The sequence below is a fragment of the Loxodonta africana genome, chromosome 17, assembly GCF_030014295.1.
Source record: "Loxodonta africana isolate mLoxAfr1 chromosome 17, mLoxAfr1.hap2, whole genome shotgun sequence".
Classification (NCBI taxonomy): domain Eukaryota; kingdom Metazoa; phylum Chordata; class Mammalia; order Proboscidea; family Elephantidae; genus Loxodonta; species Loxodonta africana.
The window spans coordinates 73234534-73257706 of NC_087358.1; the positions used below are offsets into that span (position 1 = coordinate 73234534).

Below are 23173 nucleotides of genomic sequence, written 5' to 3' on the forward strand. Positions count from 1 at the left end.
CGGGGGTGATGGGAGCGGGGCTGAGTAACCAAGACAACTAAATGAACATCTCCCTCAGCCATTCCCAGGAGCCATGGTGGGGCAGCACAGTGGTTAAAATGCTTGGCTGCTAACAGAAAGCTTGGCGGCTGGAACCCACCAGCCACTCTGCGGCAGAAAGATGGGGCAGTCTTGTAAAAATTTACAGCTTTGGAAACCCTATGGGACAGTTCTACTCTGTCCTATAGGGTTGCTGTGAGTCAGAATCCATGCGAGGGCAATGGGTTTGGTTGGGTTTTTTTGGAACACCAAACCAGAGTGTCCCAATTCTCTGTGGGATGTGGCCCTCTAGTCACCGGCCCCATCTCACCCTGCATCGCCACCTTTGGGATTGCAGAACCCTCCCTGTCTCCATGAGGCCCCTCTTCTTCCTGCTCTTGCTCCTGCACACCTGTTTCCTCGGAGGAAATGGCGGCCTCCATGAAGGCCTGAAGTTGCTAAAGACTGAGTTTGCACTTCGTCTCTACCAGAGCGCGGCAGGAATTAGGAAGGCAACCAACTTCATCATTTCTCCTGCTGCCGTGTCCATCCCTCTGGAGATCCTGCAGTTTGGAGCCCGTGGAAGCACCCGCCAGCAGCTGGAAGATGCCCTGGGCTACACTGTCCACGGTAAGAGGCCTGCCCACACCTCACAGCCGGGCTGCCTCGGGACATGGTGAGCCCCCAGGCACCACAGGCAGGCACCTAGAGAAAGATGACTACTTGGCAAGAATGTAGTGAAGGGATTCAAACTTTGGAGTGGTGGTTACTCTGGATGATTTTTAAGGTTCCCTTCTAACTTCAGAATCCATGGCAATTTTTCAATTTCACTTAACAAATCTTTTTATAGTACATACTAGGTGCCAAGCAGTGTACGAAGCACTCTGTAAATATTAATTTATTATCACAGCAACCTTATGCAGGTAGGCAATTTTATAAGCATGCCTATTTTAGAAGTGGAGCCCTGGCGGCACAGTGGTTAAGAACTCAGCTGCTAAAGAAAAATGTCAGCAATTCGAAGCTACCAGCTGCTCCTTGGAAACCCTGTGGGGCAGTTCTACTCTGTCCTATAGGGTCGCTATGAGTTGGAAATGACTCAACGGTAAGAGTTTTTTGTTTTTTTTAGAGATAAGTAAGTAAGTGCAGAGAGTTTAAGCAACTTTCTAGTGAGTGGCAGAGTTGAGATTCAAAAACAGGTTGTCTGGCTCCAGAGCCCATGCTCTTGACCAGCCTGCTATCATAAATCTGTGGCTTCTAGTCAGAGCCATGTCTGTGGGTGATGTCTTTTACGACAGCTCTGCCCGCTGTGGCAAGAGTCTCCTGAAGGCTAGGTCAGCCTCGGCAGCCTCCCACTCAGGGCCTCAGGCCTACACACCTGGCCTTTGGTACCAGCTCCACACTAGACAGACAATCTGTACACAGCGATTCCTTTTCTGCCTTAGAGTACCAAAAACCAAACCCACTGCCAGCAAGTCGATTCCGACTCATGGGGACCAATATAGTACAGGGTAGAACTGCCCCATAGGGTTTCCAAGTCTGTACACCTTTACAGAAGCAAACTGCCACATCTTTCTCCCGTGGAGCAGCTTGTGGGTTCAAACCACCAACGTTTTAGTTAGCAGCTGAGTATTTTAACCACTGCACCACCAGGGCTCCTACCTTAGAATAAGATGTCAATTAAAAAAAGGATGGGAGTTATAACTGAGTAAATTAATATTTGTTAGAAAACGTAAGAACTACCCACCACACAGTCTTGGAGAGAACCTCCTTTGGGATGGAATCTTTGGCTGGCAAGTAAAGGTTAGCCCCCAAGATGTCCGGTTACATGGCAGTCCATCCTCATGCCATCCTCTGTCAAAACAAGTCTTGCGACCCTGTTGGCCAACTGACAAATGTGTTTTCTCTCTGGGAACATTCGAAGACAGATACAATTTATTGAACTTAATTTTTCTCAGCAAGTGTGTCATGCAAGCACACATACCCGCGGAGTTATTCTCCAGCCACGTTAGATTCAGTGTAGTTTGCAGCTTGTCAAGCACCACTGAGCCCCTGTTCCAGTGCTGGCTGGCGCTGTGCTGGGGACCAACGACACAGACGGGGAAAGAAACCCTGAGCTCAGGGTCAGTCTCAGGGATGACGCACGTAGAAGTACACTCTGATACAGGTGCAGTCAGTGAGTTCGTCTGAACTAAGTCCGTACAGGGAGGGTGGGGAATGATCTATTCCACTGCTGGACCGAGATGTCTCCTCAGAGGAGATGACATTTGACTACCAACACCAACTGCTCGGACTGGGATCACAACAGAAGCTCCCCGACAGGCTGGAGAAAAATGTAGAACAAAACTCTAACTCACAAAAAAAGACCAGTCTTACTGGCCTGACAGAGACTGGAGCAACCCCAAGATTATGGCCCCTGGACACCCTGTTAGCTCAGTACTGAAGTTACTCCTGAGGCTCACCCTTCAGTCAAAGATTAGACAGGCCCATAAAACAAAACGGGACTAAAGAGGCACACGGCCCAGGGGCAAGATGAGAAGGCAGGAGGGGACAGGAAAGCTGGTAATAGAGAAGGAACCCAAGGTCGAGAAGGGAGAGTACGGACCTATCGTGGGGTTGTTAACCAATGTCACAAAACAATGTGTGTGTTAACTTTTTAATGAGAAACTACTTTGCTCTGTAAACCTTCATCTAAAGTACAATAAAAAAGGAGAGATGACATTTGAGCTGGGTTACGAAGCATAAAGAGGAATATGAAAAAAGGGGGTGGGTGTTTCAGCCTGGAAGCAGATTTTCAGAGAAGTCAGGATTAGGAAGAAAGTCAGAAAATGCAGGTGTGGTTTTCCTGCAGAGGAACAAAGCTGATTACAAGCATGGTACCTAGTGAGTCAAATACGATGATTAATGGAGTTCCATTTAGCCCATTCAAGAATTCCCAAGTTTCAAGAATGGTTAATAATCATGCTCCGTAGAACATAGCCCTACTTTTTTCCTTAATCAGAGAAGTCTGGATTGTAGAGGTGGGGGTAATTATTATGAATAGGAATGCACCTGTTTACAGAGTGCTGGTTACCAGACTATGACCGTGCCTTCCCTGGCGGCACAGTCTACAGGGTAGTTAGAGCTCCAGCTACTCACCAAAAGCTCGGCAGTTAGAACCCACCAGGCTCTCCCTGGAAACCCTATGGAGCAGTTCTACTCTGTCTTACAGAGTCTCTATGAGTCGGAATCAACTCAACAGCAATGGGTTTGTGCTTTGCCTCGCCCCAGGACAGTTCAGAGAATCGTGTGTCCTGCTCGCAACAGCCCACTAGCTTTGCCACCTGGAGGGCCCCTCTTTCTTCTAAAAGTCAGTAGTAGCTGCTGTCTGGTCACTCCGACCCCGGGCAGCCCTGTGTGTGTCAGAGCAGAGCTATGTTCTGCAGGCAGCCCTGTGTGTGTCAGAGCAGAGCTATGTTCTGCAGGAATTTCAACGGCTGATTCTTCAGGAGTAGATCTTCACCAGGTCTTTCTTTCGAGGTGAATCTGGGTGGACTTGAATCACTAATCATTCAGTTAGCAGCCAAGTGCGCTAACTGTTGGCACCACCCAGGAACTCCTACAAGTCATTCAAAAACAAAAACCAAACCAAACCCAGTGCCGTGGAGTCGATTCCGACTCACTGCGACCCTACAGGACAGAGTAGAACTGCCCCATGGAGTTTCTGAGGAGCGCCTGGCAGTTAGCAGCCATAGCACTTAACCACTTTGCCACCGTCATTACAGACCAAGAAAACACATGTAAAAAGCAGCAGCAAAGCGTATCTCAAGGTCTTGGGACATTCTTCCTGTTTGATCAACAGAAAGGTCTCTCCACGATTGCAGCACCGCACTTCAGCCCTGTTTTCTTCTCACTGTGTGCTAGCCAGTATGTGACCACCAGGAACTTTGCCAGGATTCAGGCCTGCTGGTCTACAAACACAATATGAGATTCAGAACAGGCACCCGTGATATCCCCAAAGACTACCTTTATGGAAATGAAGCGCACAATTTCCCAATGTTCCGTGTTACAGGAATTTTCATTGTGCTTGCACGTAAATTAATGAAGACCATTGTATAGCTTTCTGTTGGGCATAAAGAACCAGGCCTCAGAGATAAAGGTGGTGTGGCCCCTGGGAAAGAATTCTGCTTGATGAAGCATATGGAGTTTACTCTTATACTCATTATGGCTTTGTTGTTGTTGTTAGCTGCCATTGAGGCAGCCCCTGACTCATGGCACCCCATGCACAACAGGATCACACAAGAGGGTTTTCATTGGCTGATTTGTGGAAGCAGATAGCTAGGCCTTTCTTCCTGACCTGGAGGCTCTGCTGAAACCTCTTCAGCACCACAGCAACCCATAAGCCTCCAGTGACAGACACGTGGTGGCTGTGTGCAAGGCGCACTGCTGGGAATGGAACCCAGGTCTCCTGCATGGAAGGTCAGAGTCCTACCACTGAGCTACCACTCCCCTCTATACCGTAGCTAGCTCTCTACTAACAGCTTCGTTTTAGAAGTAAGTCACAAAGGCAGGAAGAGGTTAATGACTTGGCGAGACTCAGCTTACCCAGCAGGCATGTAACGGAGGCAGGATTCAAATTCCAGATTTTCTGACTCCAAATCCTATGTTCTTTCCACAGTTCCTTAGCCAAAATCTAGGCCATTCAGCAGTTGCATAAATATACAAGCACCGTGCTTTCTCTCGTTCTCACCAGAGACATCTCAGCCCAAACAAATCCTTTGGAGATCATCCTAAACTTAATTCTCTTCTAGTTCTCCGGCAATTAAAATAACAGTGTCCTGAAGACAGTTCTTGTACTTAGAGAATTTTATATACCAAGTAGACCTCGACTTATGACATATTCGAGTTACCATGAACCACACTTACAACTGTGTTTTTTTTGTACCTTTTATCATTAGTAATATGCACTACATACAATATTGCAGTGTGTAATTTGCTGATGTAATCATTCTCTGATGTTCACTCACAGATGTTCAATGTATGATTTACTGTTCAAAACCCTACCATATAGCAGGCTATGAAAACTAAAAGAAAAAAGAGGTGTTCGTCTTATATCAGAACAGATTTAGGACAGAGTTGTGGTAAAGCCAGCTGGGATGAATTATCCAATAAGCAAGGTACACACAGGCTTAATTGTGCCCGCTTACTAATCTGTAGTGCACAGTTTCACCTGTTTTTCACCCCCTCTTCGAAGCCCCTGTGAAATTGTGCACTACGGATTAGAAGTAGAAAAATAAATCTCCTGCCTACCTTGCTTACTGTAAGCCGGTGCGTAGTGTGCTTCCTGGTTAATCTGCCCCTGGCAGGACCTCCCAGATTCAGTGTCACATTTGAGAAGTTCATTCAGGTCAGCAGTCAAATTAATTAAAGAGGAATGTACTCTCCATGCTAATGTCTCCCGTGAGTGTAAGGGGTGACCCACAGAAACACTGGTGAAAACTCCACTTCTGCTGTTAGCCTTTCCTCATTCTGGCGCCAGTCCTAGGGTCCTCTCCTCACGCCCTCTGTGGTTGTCTTTCCTTCCTCCTTCTGCCTCCTTCCTCTCGGCATCTGATTATAATCACGTAGCCTCTTTCCAGCAAGAAGATGGCTTTCTATTTCCAAGGAGGAAGGCGGAGAGAAATGAAGCCAGCAATTACAGGATTCCCTTTACAGGGCTGCAGAAGAGAAGAAGTTGATAATCACTCTCGCCCCTTCACAGACCAGGATCTAGGAAATACACCACAGTGTACACAAACAGGGGCCACTGCCTCCATGGCCCATGTTCATTTCCAGGAGGAGCCAAGCTATCTGAAGCAGAGAGGAGTCTTCCTACTCCATCCATTCCTCACCTGTGGGCAGGCAGGACAGTGAAGCATTTGGAGTCAGACAAACTTGTTCAAACCCCAGCTCCACCACCTACAACAGGTTGACACTGAGTAAGCTCCTTAATTTATCTGAGCCTCAGTTCTCCATCTATAAAACGGGAATAATGTTAGTACTTGCTACACAGGTTGTTAATAGGGTTAAATGTGAGAATGAATGTCAAGTGTTTAGAACAGTTTCTATAAAGAGTCAACTTAAGTTATTTTTTCTTCTGGCTATATATATTCTGGAGCCCTGGTGGTAAAGTGGTTAAGCGTCATGGCTGCTAACCAAAACGTTGACAGTTTGAATCCACCAGCCATTCCTTAGAAACCCTATGGGGCCGTTCTACTCTGTCCTGTAGAGTTGCTATGAGTTGGAATTGACTGGACAGCAACAGGTTTGGTTTTATATGTATTCTAAGCAGCCCTGGTGGCAAAGTGGTTAAGCGCTCGGATGCTAACCGAAAGGTCGGCTGTTCGAACTCATGAAAGAAAAGTCTGGCAGTCTGCTTCCGTAAAGATTTCAGCCTTGGAAACACTATGGGAAAGTTCTACTCTGTCCTAGGGGTCGCTGTGAGTGGGAATGGACTCACGGCAGTGAGAATGGAACATACTGTGTACGCTCACAGCACCTGGACAACCACTGAGAGAAGCTCTGCCCACGTGCCAATGTGCATGGACAAAGTCAGCTCAGATCGGGAAAAGATTGCAGACAAAAGTTTAAGCCACTTTACTCGGCTACTTTAATGCTTCTGGTTAAAACAACACAGGTTCCCTGGCCCAAGATCTTTGGGAGGATGGCGAGGTGAGCTTGGCGACCACCCCCTAAGACCACGTTACACAGTGGGCCAGAGAAATGCCTCACTTCGGCCTGTACAGTCAACATTCTAAAAAAAAAAAAACGGTTGCCTTGAGTGGACCCCAATTCAGGGCGACTCCATGATGTTTCGTAGGAGATCATCAAGCCTGTCTTTTGAGGTGGCTCTGGGTGGACTCAAACCTCTAACCTTTCAGTTTGCAGCCAAGCATGTTAACCATTTTCACCACCCAGGGACTCCACAACATTCTACAGGAACATAATCCTACAAATACGTAAGACCTTCCTCAGTGGAGTAAAGTCTGATTATCAGTGTTTTTTTCATTCATTTCTGTTCTCACTAAAATGAAATGTAAGCACTCAAGTTAGGCTATAATTCATGAGATATATCATAAGTCGTCTTTTACAGTTATAAATTCTAAGCAGCAACTTTGGTAGTGGAAGTTTGTGGATGAGTTGAATTGGCCCACTGCTGTTGTCTGCAGCCCGGTGGCTGGGTGCCCAGGCTTCCTCTGAGGGCTTTGGCCAGGCCACTGATGCGTCTGCAGCTGCCTGCTGGCCTGGCCTCGGTTATCGGAAGATCTGGGGAGGAAGGGTGTCGGGCCCCACACTATTCAGGGACTTACTGGTACAGGTTCCCTGGGAAAGCCAGGCCGGGCAGGGGTGGTACAGGAAGAAAGTACATATTTTATCTCACAGGGAGTCTGTATGGAGAGCTGAAGGGCCGTGCCTGGAGGGCAGTGGGGGTTCTGTAGTGGAATTCTCGCCTTCCATGGGGAAGACCCGGTTTGATCCCCAGCCAGTGCACCTCATGCACAGCCACCACTCGTATGTCAGTGGAGGTTTGCATGTTGCTATGAGGCTGAACAGATTTCAGTGGAGCTTCCAGACTAAGGCAGACTAGGAATAAAGGTTTGGTGATCTAATTCTGAAAATCAGCCAGTGAAAACCCTATGGATCACAACACTCTGACCCTGTTGCACATGGGTTGGCCATGAGTCAGGGGCTGACCTCACGGCAGCGAACAACAACAAAGGTCTGTGCCTCCTTCTTAGGCAGAGGGAGGAGAGGAGAGGACAGGAGGGGAGGGGGAAGGGCAGAAGGGGAGGGGAGAGGATGAAGCCTGCACAGGACGGGGGCCGGAGACCTGGACAAGCCCAGCTGGGCATGTGACTGGAGTGAGAAGACTGGGATACTCAACTGTGCTTTGAATCGTGGGTGGGGAGGCCTGGTTCCAGCCATGGGATGCCTAGGGGAGAGGAGTAGCTGTAGCTGGCAAATTAACCCATCCACCATGGCAAATTAGAGCATGAAAAAGAAACTCACTATTGATTATGGAGGGGAGGAAGCAATCCCCTGTGTAAACAGTAAATAGAGGTCCAGCTGCCATCCAAGAAGGTGGAAACTACTGGCTCTCTCAAATGCTTGTTATTTCCTCCACATTGTCCCAGGCTCCGCCAACAGTGCCAACAGCTGTCTGCAGCTCAGGGAGAGCTGGGGTGGGTGGAGTTGTTCCTTTCCTCAGGATTTCTCAAACGAAGGCATGATTCTACAAGAGGCTGCATTCAGATGTCACGCAGGCTTCTGACCTACAGTCATAGGAAGAGATTTAAGACCCAGTAGAAGACATATTGACCGCTCAACACCCTGGCCACTGTTCATCAGTGTTACTTGTGACATTCCACACAAATCTCTTCACTTTGTAAACATCTGAAACTTACCACCCTGCACACAAGAACTGCACTTTCCCCAGCCCTCCCTACTCTAGCACTGGTCAACATTTCTGAAGCAGAAAGTTCAGGAAGAACGGCCTCCGTAATGTTAGTAGTGTTTTCTCTTTGACCTAATCACAGCCTGATTTCTTTCTTGATTTCTAGCTTGATTGCTTCTCAGTTTTGTATCTGTGGACCCAGGCTAATTCCTGGATGGTTGCAGTAAGGGAGTCCCTGGGTGGTGCAAACAGTTAATCACTCAGCTGCTAACTTAAAGGTTGGAAGTTCGAGTCCATCCAGAGGTGCCTAGAAAGAAGGGTGTGGCAACCTAGTTCTGAAAATAGCGACTGAAAACCCTATGGAGAACATTCTACTCTGACACACATGCAGTCGTCATGAGTTGGAACCAACTCAAAGGCAACTATTATTTTTTCCAAATTGACTAGATAGTGGATGAACCTTCTGAAACAAGAGTACAGTTGCCCGGGTCCCGTGTCAATGTGCAAACTGAGAGTGTGCAAACTCACTGCTTGGCCCAGTTATAACTCACACCCACCATTGTCAACTCATCTCAAGCCTCCCACCCCCTCCTTTTCACAGACCAAAAGGTGAGAGATTTCCTACACGCCGTTTATGCCACACTAGCCAACTCCAGCCACCGCGCCGAGACGGAGCTGGCGTGTACCTTGTTTGTGCAAGTGGGGACACCTCTCTCACCCTGCTTCGTGGAGCAGGTCTCCAGGTGGGCTGGCAGCAGGCTGGAGACGACCAACCTCAGCAAGCCCAACCGCACCGCCGTCCACGGCGACCAACGGGCCTCCGGACAGATGGCAGGTAAAAGAAACCCGTCTGCCTAAAAGAGCCCACTGCCAGAGGGCTACGGAGGCAGAGCACCCATCCCATCACTGGGTCAAAGGGCATGCTGAAGGGTGCTGGGGGTCCCTCACTTGCAGTGGAAATTTGTCCTCCCGAGAGCCCCTGCATTTTAGTAATGGCCCTGCGCAGACCGAGGAAATCTGTGAAGCAAGAAGAGCTGATCTTGGCCCCCTTCTGCCGCGCACGCGCGCACGCACTCACCCACGCACGCACGCGAGCGCACTGTCACTGCCCCTTCAGAGCTTCCCGCTCCGGGACCTGCCTTGCAGGCTTTGTCCCATGCCTTTGTCACCAGGTGAGTTTCTGCTGAGCTCTGCCCTCGTGGACAGTTTACTGGCAAAGTGCAGCAGGAGTCGAAAAAGTGGTTTCTTGGGAATTACCTTAAGGAAATAATTCGATGGAACAAGAAGTTACATGCAATAATAGGTTTGGCCCAGTGTTGTCAAAAGAAAAACAACTTGCGAACAATCTAATTGTCCAGCAATTAGAAATGATTCAGAAAATTATGGCATCCATATATTATGCAGTTTTAATTATTATTAAGTAATAATAATTACTGGGTCCTTTTTACATTTTTATTTATTTAGCACTGATCTAAACATTCCACGTTCATTATCTCATTTTACCCTCAAATGTTCTGGTTGGTAGATACTATTATTGCCCCCATTTTACAAATGGAGAAACTGTGGCACTGAGCGTTTCACTTCTTGCCTCCCCTTCACAGAGCCGGGATCCTAACCCAGGCAGTCTGGCTCCAGTGTCCTTGATAATTACAATGGTTACATAGAAGTAGGAAGAGTGTTCAAGACCCAGTATTGTTTCAAAAGCAGAATAGAAAGTGATGTGCACATTGTGAGTGAACTGAAAACCATGTGTGGATAAGGACTACAGAGTTAAAATGCACAAGTTACAATCTTCGCTGATAAGGTGGTCTTCCCCCCTTCCCTCCCCTTCTGTCTGTCAACTTTCTATGATGATTCACAATGTCTTTTCAATTTACTTAAAAGTGTTGAACTCCTTGTTTCAGTTTTCCATGCCTCTGGAGGGCCAGAGGACACCATTACTGCTCTCAAGTCCTGGGCTGACTGCTCTCTAAGAAAGAGGGGCAGTGGGGTGCAGTGGCTAAGAGCACCGAGTCTGGGGCCAGGCTAAAAACCAAAACCAAATCAGTTGCCATGAAGTTGCTTCTGACTCATGGCAATTCCATGTGTGTCAAAGTAGACCTGTGCTCCATAGGGCTTTCAATGGCTGGTTTTTTGGAAGTAGATGCCAGGCCTTGCTTCCTAGGTGCCTCTTGGCAGATTTGAACTGCCAACCTCTGGGTTAGTAACCTAGCACTTAACCATTCGCATCACCCAGGGACTGGGGCCAGGCTACTTGAGTTCAAATCCAAAGTTTCTATGTTGGGAAACTGAGTGGATGGTGGCTCTGCCACTAACACATATGTGATCTTGGACAACTGCTCTGTGCCTCAGTTTCCCCATCTGTAAAATGGGCAATAATGATAGACCTGATCTCAGGGTTGTTGTGAGGAATTGATGGGGCTTTGTTAAAGCATTTAGAACACAGCTTATCACAAAGCGTGTGTCTATTAAATAAATAAAGAGCTGGGGCAAAAACTCTGCCTTTAGGGGTGAGCAGCCTGCTCATCTCTCTGGTAGTGCATGAAATTTTAACCTCAGCCCTCTGAAAACAGTGCCCTGAACCTCGCTGTCTATGCAAAGGCTCAACTAGGTACAGGGAGCAGCAGTTGGGCCATGTGGGGGCGGGTGGCACCGCAGCTTCTGGCCTGCGGAGTGAATACCTAATCATTGCTGGAAAACGGTCCCCAGACAGAACCAGCGGGAGCATCCAGCCCTGTTCAGCAAAGATTAAAAGCATAGTCTTCAGCAACAGCTAGTTATAAACGCTTACTGATTCAACAATTAATAGAGCTTCCACAAAGACTTCGGCCCCAGCAGCGCACATGCGCAGTTATCACGGCCAGGGTTTGATTCTAAGTTCTTCTCCTCCAAGGCCCTTTGCTCCCCGCCGGCAGGTGAGACCCCAGGTGGCCCATCGTGGGAGCAGGACGAGTCAGCGTTTGCTCAGCTTGTACTCGTGAGCTCCATGTCCTTCCAAAGCACTTGGCAGAAGAGGTTCTCCACAGACACACAACTCCTGCCTTTCACCTGTGCCGAGGGCCTCGTCCTGCAGGTGCCCATGATGTACCAAGTGGCAGAGGTCAATTACGGTGAGCGCCTTCCGCCAGGCAGCCTGAAGTGAGACAGTGTGGGAATGAGGGAAGGAGAGGGCAGGCCAGGGCCTAGAAAAGACGGGTGGGGTGGGACCCTTAGAGGGGCCTGGGAGCAGCGTTCCCGAAGGGATGGGAAGGAAGCAGATGTGGAAGAGAAACCCAATTTCATGCTTGACATTTCCCTTTTGGCTTAGTAAAGGAAGGAGTTAATGTGGAACCAAAAAACCGCCACCCTGGCCGGCACCCCCGTAAGCTGAAAACCCACATTGCTATTTGGCGAGAGGGGCAGGGCGGTGCAGAATTCGGTCTGAGAGGCTGTCCAAGAGTGTCCCAGACGGCGAGGCCGGCTTGTTCCAGCCCCGCTTTGAAGAGCCCTGGTTTGCACCCATCCTGGTCAGGTGAGGGGTGCCACTGGCCGTGAGGGGCTGCAGCCTCCAGCCCCACAGACTAGACTACAGTGTGGGCTCTTCAGTGGGACCCCAGCACTGAGGAAGGCAGGACCCCCCCACCCCCACCCCGCCGCCTGCCCTGCCCACATCCCTGCTTCCATGCACCTCTCTCCCCAGGCTTGCCTCTCCATGAAGCTCAGCCCCTGCAGGTTGTGGGTCTAATTATGCTCTTATTTGAGGGAAATTCAAGGAGACCTAAGTCAGTATTTTAGGAGCTTCGGCATTTAGAAAACTTTCTACTAGTCCCAGGGGCGGATTATCCAATAGGCAAAATAAGCACAGTGCTTACCTTGCTCACCAGATCATCTGTAGTGAACAATTTCACATTTTTTCACCACATCAAAGCTTCTGCATCTAGGTATGGCTGGTGTCTATCTCTCTCCCAACTCCACGGCACCTTCCTGTGGAATCAAAGCCCGTTTTCAAATTTACAGTCCCTGACAGGGGCAGATGACCCAGTAAGCAAGGTAAGCATGGGCTTTCTTGTGCTTACTTAATAATCTGTAGTGAACAATTTCACATGGTGTGATGTGGTGAAACCTATGTGAAAGTGTTCACTACAAATGATCTGGTAAGCAAGGTCAGCACTGTGCTTACCTTACCTATTGGATAATACACCCCTGACTAGTCCTACTTTGATACCATGCAGTCAGTCCAGGGCACACAGTGGGTGCTCAATAAATATGTTTGTTTATGCGACCTGTCCTTACCCACTGAGGTCAAGTAAGATGAGGCCAGGAGTCCCTGGTGGTTAAGCCCGCCACTAGGCCTGGCAGTCTGTTCTGAAAGGCCACAGCCTGGAAAACCCCATGGAGCAGCTGTACTCGGCACATATAAGGTCGCCATGAGTCCCACTTGACTCCAGGGCAATTTTTTTTTTTTTTTTTAAAGGTGAGCACTGAAGAACCTCTGTTGGGTAAATAAGCCCACATTTACTATTTATTGTAGTTCCTCAGTACACTTTATCCTTGCTGTGGCGCCCACTCTGGCTGATATGACTGTCGGCTCAGTGGCAACAGGCAGGCCCTGTGCAGCTCTTGCTCTTCCCAGCACACAAGGTGCACGGTGGTTGGCATACGATGGATGCGGAGGAAATGTTTACTGAAGAGACAGAGCAAGGAGTCGGCGCCATGCCTTCATAGCCTGCCAACTGTCCTGTTCCATCAGTACTAGACCCTGCATTGATCTCACCAGTCCCAGGAAGGGGTCCTGCCTGCAGCTCCACCCCAAGGCTGGGGTGCCAGGCTCTAGATCTCCACCTGCCGGCCTAGATTGTCCCATATGACTTGCCTTCTCTCCTGTTCCTGGCCCCCACTGGTACCCATGCATTCACCAGCAGCTCTTGCTGGGTGTCCTTGTCCCTGGCCAACTGTGTCTGCTGCCATCCGCCACTTGGCACATGACACTCTTCTGAACCTATGCTCTGCCTGATGGGCTGGACTTGTCCTCTCTGCTAGCCACTGGGCTCTCCCCAGTGCCAGCCCCCCTCCCAGGGTCCAGCCTCCAGGTCCTTTTCTCCTGGGCCAGCCATTCCCATTGCCGCAAGCTCCCTGCTGCCCATCCTGATACCTGTCTGTGTAGGTCAGAGGTTACAAACCATTAGTCCACAGGTCAAATCCAGCCTGGACTCATGTTTTGTCAGGTCTGTGTAGTGTTTTGAAAATTAGGACATCCAAATCTGGATTTAGAGCTTTCTTGATAGGAAGATCTGGCAAAAAGAACCTGGGACCCCACATGGCCACCACAGGCCAGGATTGCACTGGCTGCCCCTTCAAGCCAGGGAATATGGTCTCCCACGTGCCATCGGCCTCACTGTGTCCAGCTACCCCAGCCCCAAAGACGCAGGCCCAGCCAGGGTTATCTTAGAGATTCTAGGCTTTAGATCACAAAAGGTGTCCATATTACCCAACAGCTGTTGGCCTCAAACTGCCCCTGAGGGTGAGGTAGATATCCTGTTTTGTTTCTAATTCTGTAAGTTGGCCTCCTCCTAGAGCATGGTTCCCAGAACCCTGGGAGAGAGCTAATCCTCAATTTACTGAACCCTCAGGCCAGTTCCAGGACCCTGTGGGACAGCAGGTCGGGGTGCTGGAGCTGCCTTACTTGGGAAGTACGGCAAGCCTGTTCCTGGTTATGCCCCGTGACAAAGACACACCAGTGGCCCACATTGAGCCACACCTCACAGCCAGCATCATCCACATCTGGACCAACAGCCTGAGGAGAACCAGGATGGATGTGTTCCTACCCAGGTGAGCAGCCAGGCCCTCCTTAGGCCTCCATTGGACTAATGCGAGAGTCTGTCCTTATTAACCACTTGTCTAAGGTGTCTCCAGAGATGAGGCCAAGTGGAAGTTACCCTGGTGTTTGGGTCCCTTTTGAGCTTCTAGAGTCACTGCTGCTGACAACCTCATGGGACAGAATGAAATGAACCAATTCCTGGGGTTTTCTCAAGAGAAGATACTCTGCCTTTGATGTGCCAGGCTAGAGCCTGCAGGCGCCCACTCCAGCTTCTCAGGGGCAGGGAAGGAAGAGTCGTGCAGTTCCCTTCTGAAAATGTACCCCAAATCTTTTCACATCCTAAGAGTATATAACGGTCATTTTTCCAAAGCCAAAGAGTTAAGATGGCTTATATAATGGAGAAAATACAAATATCAGAATTATATCAGATATAATTCTGATCAGAAGCCCAATTAAGGTGTAAAAAATTCGAGACTTTAAATCTCTGTGCTGTAAGCTTTCATTCTTTCTAAATCGAAGTGAGCCCTCCCTTAAAAAAAACCCAACAGGTATAAATGCAAATTTTCAAAAACTTAAATGATGACATGGAAAAGCAAAACCTATTAGCAAAACTCATTACTTTACAAAAGGGCTCATCACAGAATTTCTTTAAAGGATGAACTTCTCTGGTACGTTTGAAATCAGAGTAACTTTGTAGTCAACTTGTAGACCGCATTCAGGGAGGGATGTTGTCTGAGGCTGGTTTTCAGTGTGCGAAAACCGCCCTGCTCCTCCCCACTCACCGCCTGGCCTCCCTCTGCTGGCCAGGCTCTCAGCGGGTCCAGGGAGAGGCCTTAGCAGCGTTCCCTGGAGGAGTTAAAAATAAGCCTGTGAACTGATGAACAAAGGGCCATGGTCTAAAGTGGAATCTGGCAGAGCCAGATAAAATCATCTCTCAAAGCCAAATATTTGGCCCCCAAATCAAAGCACAAAGTCTGGATATTTCAGCATCTCTCTCTGGTGTGGGACAGAAGCAACCCCAACCTTTCTGTTACGTTTGAAAAGAAGCTCAACAAAGGAAGGAAGAAGAGTTTCTGATGTCACAAGTAGAAAATGCAGCCTGTGCAGCAATTTGCCACAGTCCTTTTTTGTGTGTGTGACTTTGCCATAGTGGTTTCTTGTGATATTCCTGTCTGGTTTGGGTGAAAGGTATTTTCTTAATCAAGATTTTTTTGTACCATTTCTTCTGAAGCTGGCTTCACAGCCATACAAGAAAATCATTCATTTTTATAGTCACACCTCACTTTTACTGTTTAAGGTTTACCAAAAATGATACCGCTCAGTTTTATCACCCACTGGAATCACCATAGTTGGCTTCACAGAGCGCTCAGTACTTTCTCAAGACCAGTGAAAAACAACAATGAAGCACAGCGATAGCAGTGAAGGGCGTGCGCTCTGTGCTGGGCCTGTACTGAGCTCTCTCTAAGTCTTGCTTCGTTAAATTTTCACAGTCCTGTCACCAAGTACTCACAAATGAGGAAACTGAGGCAAAAACAGGCTAAGTAACTTGCTCCAGGTCCCCCAGCTAGTAAGAGTCACTGGGTCAGGATTCAAATCTCAACCACTTGATTCCCAAGTTCATGCTCTTAACCACTGTTTCAGCATTAGCAGTTTTAAAAAAGTGATGTGTTTTAAGTACTTAAGAAAATTTCAGAAGAGGTGGTCCAAAATTTTTTCAAGAAATGTCAACATATTTGGAGAAACCTTTTTTGAAAACTATTCACATAAAAACATACTTTCATGTGAAATTCTGATAGTTTTGTTTAAAATGTAGGGCACGAAGTCTTTGATATTAAATTGTCAGCAGTCTTTGATATTAAATGGTTTGTCCTTTTCTTTTACTCTCCTGCAAGCTCTGCTTGGTTTATAGAAAAAGATAATCTAAATTCCACTTCAAACTTTTAATTTTGAAAGACAAATAATATCAGCAGCCCTTTTAAAAGATCCTTCAACAGTAAATTTTTATACAGCTTGCCCTTGGGGATACATTATGAAGTTGGTTTTCTGCTCATAGAACTTACTAGGAAAACCAAGTTAAGTACATTCCTTCCCTCTGTGCCTCAAAGGCAACACGCTACACACAGCAAACATGAATATATGTTTTATCAAATATAAACATATTAAATGGGACACTCTTTGAATTCTAAATTAGTCAATAACTTTGTGTGTGTATACCTACTGTGTGCCAGGTGCCACACAAAATGGAGGTAGCCAAATGTAGAGGTTAAGACCAGGGTTGTACACTCAGACAGCCTTGGTTTGAAAGGAACTACAAAAAAAAAAAAAAAAAAACCCATTTCCGTTGAGTCAGTTCTGACTCATAGCGACCCTATAGGACAGAATAGAACTGCCCCATAGGGTTTCCAAGGAGCGCCTGATGGATTTGAACTGCCAACATTTTGGTTAGCAGCTGTAGCTCTTAACCACTACGCCACCAGGGTTTCCAAAATGAACTATACCACATACTACTTATGTGATCTTGAGGAAGCTTCTTAAACTTGTTAAGTCTCAGTTTCTGCATCTGTAAAGTGGGGATAATAATAACATAGTCATATGGAGATTAAATGAGATAGTCCACAAAAAGTACTTATCACAGTGCATAGACATGGTAAGCACTCGTTAATTATTATTATTAAAAAATATTTTTAAAAGGTTTGTATAGCCTCTATTCTCAAGTAGTTTACCATATCACCAATAACTGTAATAAGAAGCAAAATAGTCTATATATCAAAAGAATATAAAAAAGTGTTAATTGGACTTTAAAAACCGAAGGTCATAAAGCTACTAGAAAAAACAGTAGGAGTGATGTCAGTGAAAATGGCAGAATAGGAAACTCTAAGGACCTGTCTCTCCACAGAAACGCCTAAAAAACTGGCAAAAATTGTCAGAATCAACTTTATTGAAACTCTGAAAAATAGTCAAAGGTTTACAGCAACCAAGCAAATGCTTAATCAAGAAAAAAGGTAATTGAAACCCAGTAGGAGAGCTTTGTGGCGCCCTGGTGGTGCAGTGGTTAAGAGCTTAGCTGCTAACCATATGGTCTGCAGTGCTAATCCACCAGCTGCTCCTTGGAAACCCTATGGGGCAGTTCTAATGTGTCCTATCAGTTCACTGTGAGTCGAAACCGACTCGATGGCACATAGCAACAACAACAAGGCGAAGCTTTGTGGCATTTTTAACTTATCCTAACCCCATCCTCCCTTCCTGGCTTGACAGAGTCTTCACAGCAGCCCATGTTCCCAGTGTGAGTTTCTGAGTGCCAGAGGGAGCACAACTCTTCTCAAAGAATAGTGGCTGTCTGTTTTGATCTGTCAGGTGGCTACATGAAGGACTAATGTAAAGGGTTTGCCTTTATTTTGACTGACTCAAAATCCTTTCAGGACAAAAAAAAGCTGCTACATAAAGGACATTTGTTGAAATACTCAAAAGCAAATAAGCCAGCCACTGCCACCTGAGGCAGAGAATATCAGTTCGGGTACACCATAGGAATGCCAAAGAGCCTGGGAGAAAAGGCTAGGGAGTTAGATGATGTGGGGAATAAGGATTATGAATAGCTTCCAATATTTTGGAAATCTAGAAGCCCATGCATATGCCTAGGGTGAGCAGAAACTCATGGAAAACCTAAGAAGGTCCTAAGCTCCCACTTCTGGCTGACCTTCAAGCTCTGTGAAAGCAGGAAGTGAAGGTGAAAGGAGTGTGGTTACTGCCCAGCTGAGTGCTAAAGGTGTGCCCCAACACGCACACCAAGCCTAGCTATAAAGACAGGGTGATTTTTTTTCTCTCCTTGGCTCCAGGCATTTAAGGAAATCTCTGTCAGATCATCAGCTGACCACTAAACTAATAGACCAGAGACTTCTGTCATCACACATGACAAAGAATACAGTCCTTACAAAAATAGTTTAGAAAAGCCATTAAACAAGGAAACAACTACAATCCAAAACAAACAGCAACAACAAGATTCGGGGAGTGGAGAGAACCAAATTTCCAGACTTGTCACATTATAATACTAAAAATATCCAGCTTTTAATGAAAAATTATGAAGTGTACAGGGAAACAAGAAAGAGTGGCCCATTCACAGGAAAAACAGCAATTAACAGAAACTGTTCTTTAGGAAGCCCAGGAATTGCACTTACAAAAAAAGACTTTAAATCAGCTGTTTTAAATATGCTGAAAGAGTTAAAGGAAGCCACAGATAAAGAGCTAAAGGAAACCAAGAAATTTATGTCTCACAAAATAGAGGATAAAGAAATAGAAATTACAAAAAGAAACTGAATAGAAATTCTGAAGCTGAAAAGTACAGTAGCTGAAATGAAAATTTCACTAAAGGTAGTAATAAAACCAGTCTGGTACTGGTAAAAGAATAGATATATAGACCAATGAAATAGAATTGAGATGCCAGAAATAAACCCATACACCTATGGCCAACTGATTTTCAACAAGAGGGCCATGTCTATTCAATGGAGAAAGAATAGTCTTTTCGATAAATGATACAGGGACAACTGGATCTCCACATGCAAAAGAATGAAATTGGACCCATACCTCATATCATCTATGAAAATTAACTCCATGGATCAGTGACCTAAATATAAGAACTAAATAAAACCACACAATTCTTAGAAGAATACGTAGGGAAAATGCTTTGAGATCTAGTTTTTGACAGTAAAAAAAAAAAAAAAACCAAACCCATGCCATAGAGTTGATTCCAACTCACTGTGACCCTATAGGGCAGAGTAGAACTGCCCCATAGAGTTTCCAAGGAGTGCCTGGTGGATTTGAACTGCTGACCTTTTTGGTTAGCAGCCATAGCAGTTAACCACTATGCCACCAGGGTTTCTTAGAAATGACCCCAAAAGTAAAGCAAAAAAAGACAAAATAAATAAATTGGACTTTATCAAAATTAAAAAACTTTTGTACATCAAAACGGCTTTACCAAGAAAGTGAAGAAGCAACCTACAGAATATGAAAAATATTTGAGAACTATATATCTGATATAGGCTTAAAATTCAGAATATATAATTTACATAAGTCAACAACAAAAAGACAAACTAATTAAAAAATGGGCAAAGGTCCTAAATAGACGTTTTTCTAAAGAAGATGTACAAATGGCCAAAAAGCACATGAAAAGATGCTCAATGTCATTTGTCATTAGGGAAATTCAAATCAAAACCACTATATACCACTTCATGCCCCCTAGGATGGCTAGTATCAGAAAAATGCAAAGCAAATATTGGTGAGTATGTGGAGAAATTGGAACCCTCATCCATTGCTGTAAAATGGTACAGCCAGTGTGGAAAACAGTTTGGCAGTTCCTTAAAAAATTAAACATAGAATTACTGTATGGCTCAGAAATTCCACTTTTAGGTATCTTCCCAAAAGATTTGGAAGCAGGAGCTCAAACAGATACTTGTACAGTATTCGTTGCAGCATTATTTTCAATAGCCAAATGGGGGAAACAACCCAGATGTCCATCAACAGATGAATGAATGAACAAAATGTGGTACACACATACAATGAAATACTATTCAGCCATAAAGAGAAATTAAGTTTTGATATATGCTAGGAGATGGATGAACCTGGAAAGCATTATGCTAAGTGAAATAAGTCAGACTTTAAGGACAAATACTGTTTGATTCTGCTTATATGAAATATCTCAAACAGGAAATGCAGAGACACAAAAGTTTATCAGTTGTTACCAACAGATTGGGGAATGGGGGAAATGGGGAATTATTGCTTAATTATGTTTGGGGTGATAAAAGTTTTTTGGAAATGGATAGTGGTGATTGTGATTAAGGTCGCTGAATCGTACACCTAAGGCTTGTGGAAAGAGTAAACATTTTTATGATGTTAAAAAATATGTATAACAAACGTTTGCCATATCAACCATTTTTTTACATTTTGTTTTGTTTTACTATGCTGTTCAACCATCATCACTATCCATTTACAATTTTTTTCATCACCCTTAACAGAAACAGTGCCCACCCCAGTAATAAGCTCTGATCTCTATGCATTTGGCTGTAAAACAGCTGTTTTTTTGCGATAGATATTGTACCACAATAACAAAATCTTTACTGGAGGAGTTCAACAGCAGATGTGAGCAAGCAGAAGAAAGAATCAGCAATCTTCAATATAGGCCAATTGAAATTATCTAATCTAAGTTTGGTTTTTGGTTTTTTAAGGAGCAGGAAAAAAAAAGAAGAAGAGCCTACGAAGCTATGGGACACTGTCAAGTGTACCAACTTATGCATAATGGAAATCCCAGAAAGAGAGGAGAGAGGGAAAAGGACAGAAAGAATATATGCAGAAATAATTGCCAAAAACTTCCCAAATTTGAGGAAAGACATGAATCTACATATTCACAAAGCTCAATGAACTCTAAGTAGGAGAAACTCAAAAAGAGCCACACCAAGACACATTATCATCACACTGTTGAAGACAAAGACAAAGAATCTTGAAAGCAGCAAAAGAGAAGCAACTCATCATACACAAGAAATCTTCATTTAGATTAACAGCCAATTTTTCCTCTGAAACCATGGTGGCCTGAAGGAAATGGGATAACATATTAAATAAAGTCCTGAAAGGAAAAAACAAAAAGCTGTCAACCAAGAATTCTATACCCAGCAAAACTACTCTTCAAAAATGAAGGTGAAATTAATACATAACCAGATAAACAAAAGCTGAGGGAGTTTTTTGCTAGTAGACCTGCCATATAGGAAGTGCTAAAGGGGGTCCTTCAGGTTGAACTGAAATAACACTGGACAGTAAGTTGAAGCCATCTGAGGAAATAAGAACACTAGTAAAGTAACTAAAAACAAAAACCTGTAACCGTCAAGTTGATTTCTACTCATAGTGACCCTATAGGACAGAATAGAACTGCCGCATAGAGTTTCCAAAGAGCAGCTGGTGGATTTGAACTGCCAAACTTTTGATTAACAGCTGTAGCACTTAACCGCTATGCCACCAGGGTTTCCATAGGTAAATATAAAAGCAAGTATTTCTGTAACTTTGGTTTGTAATTCCTCTTTTTGTGTATCATTTAAAACATAAATGCATTGAACAATAATTATAAGTATGTTAATGGGTACACAATGTAGAAAGATGTAATTTGAATGAATAACAACATAAAAGGGTAGGAATGGAGCTGTATAGGAACAGCGTTGTTGTATACTATTGAAGTTGTCATTAATTCATTTAGGCTATAAACTTAAGATGTTAATTGTAAACGCCAGGGTAACCACGAAGAAAATAACAAAACATATACGGAGAAGGAAATCAAAATAGTAAACTACAGAAAATCATTAAACACAAAAGAAGGAAGTAATGGAAGAATTGAGGAACTGGAAAGGTACAAGACATACAGAAAGCAAAAAGCAATTACTTTAAAGATAAATGGATTAAACTCTCCAATTAAAGTCCAGAGATTGGTAGAATGGATTTTAAAAAAAGATCCAACTATATGCTATCTACAAAACACAAAGATCCAAAGACACAAAGAGGTTGAAAGTAAAAGAACGGGGAAAAAAATATTCCATGCAAATAGTAGCCAAAAGGGGGCTATACTAATATCAGACAAAGTAAACTTGAATTCACAATTGCTACAGGAGAAAAAGAAGGGCATTATATATTGATAAAAGGAATAATTCATCAAAAAATATAAAAGTTATGAATATATATGTACCTAAAAACAAGGCTCTAAAATACCTGAAGCAAAATTTACAGAATTGAAGGAAGAAAGTTTGACAATAATAGTTGGAAACTTCAGTACCCCACTTTCAGTAATAGAACAACTAGACAGAAGATTGATTAAAAAAAGAGGACTTGAACAACACTATAAGCCAACTAGACCTAACATGTATATAGACCACTCCACCAAACAACAGTAGAATATACTGTCAAGTGCAAGTGGAACATTCTCCAGGATATATCCTATGTAAAGCCATAAAGCAAGTCTCAATAAATTTTAAAAGACTGAAATCATATAAAGCATTTTCTCTGACCACAATGAAATAAAACTAGAAATCAATAACAAAAGGATAATTGGAGGATTCACATATATATGGATATTAAAGAACATACTCTAAAACAACCAGTGGGTCAAAGAAGAAATCACAAGGGAAATTTGAAAATACTTTGAGATGAATGACATGAAAACACAACAAACTAAAACTTATGGGATACAGAGAAGGCAGTGCTCAGAGGCAAATTTATATCTGTAAATGCCTACATTAAAAATAAAGGAAGATCTCAAGTCAATAGCCTAACTTTCCAATCTTAAGGAACTAGAAAAAGAGAAAACTAAACCCAAAGTTAACATAAAGCAGGGAATAACAAAGATAAGAGCAAAGAGAAATGAAATAGAGGATAGGAAAACAATAGGATCAACAAAACCAAAAGTTGGTTTTTTTAAAAGATCAACAAAATTGACGAACCTTTAGCTAGACTAATTAAAAAAAGAGAAAAGATGCAAATAACTAGAATCAGGAATGAAAGTGGGGACATTACTACTGACCTTACATAAATAAAAAGGATTATAAGATCATACTATGAAAAATTGTGGGCCAACAAATTAGGTAATCTAGATGAAATGGAAAAATTCCTACAAACACAAATTTTCTAAACTGACTCAAGAAGAAATAGAAAATCTCAACAGATCTATAAGGAGTAAAGAAATTAAATCAGTACTCAAAAACCTCTCGACAAAGAATAGTCCAGGACCAAATGACTTCACTGGTGAATTCTACCAAACATTTAAAGAAGAGTTAACACTAGTCTTCCTCAAGCTCTTCCAAAACTAGAAGAGGCAAAACTTCCTAACTCATTTTAACTCTGTGGTATGAAGCCAGCATTACCATGTTACCAGAGTCAAAGACATCACAAGAAAATAGATGCAAATATCCTCAACAAAATACTAG

At 44.4% G+C, this 23173-nt stretch overlaps 1 protein-coding gene across 1 annotated transcript in view; it reads left to right on the forward strand.

Moving 5' to 3' along the window:
• Positions 1 to 371: 371 nt before the first annotated feature.
• Positions 372 to 23173, forward strand: part of SERPINE3 (serpin family E member 3) — a 33610-nt gene continuing 10808 nt past the window's right edge. The window contains 5 exon segments of the mRNA XM_064269913.1: positions 372 to 648; positions 9030 to 9263; positions 9383 to 9600; positions 11238 to 11538; positions 14038 to 14236. Of these exon segments, the coding sequence (XP_064125983.1) occupies positions 393 to 648; positions 9030 to 9263; positions 9383 to 9600; positions 11238 to 11538; positions 14038 to 14236 (1208 nt within the window). The 5' untranslated portion in view covers positions 372 to 392.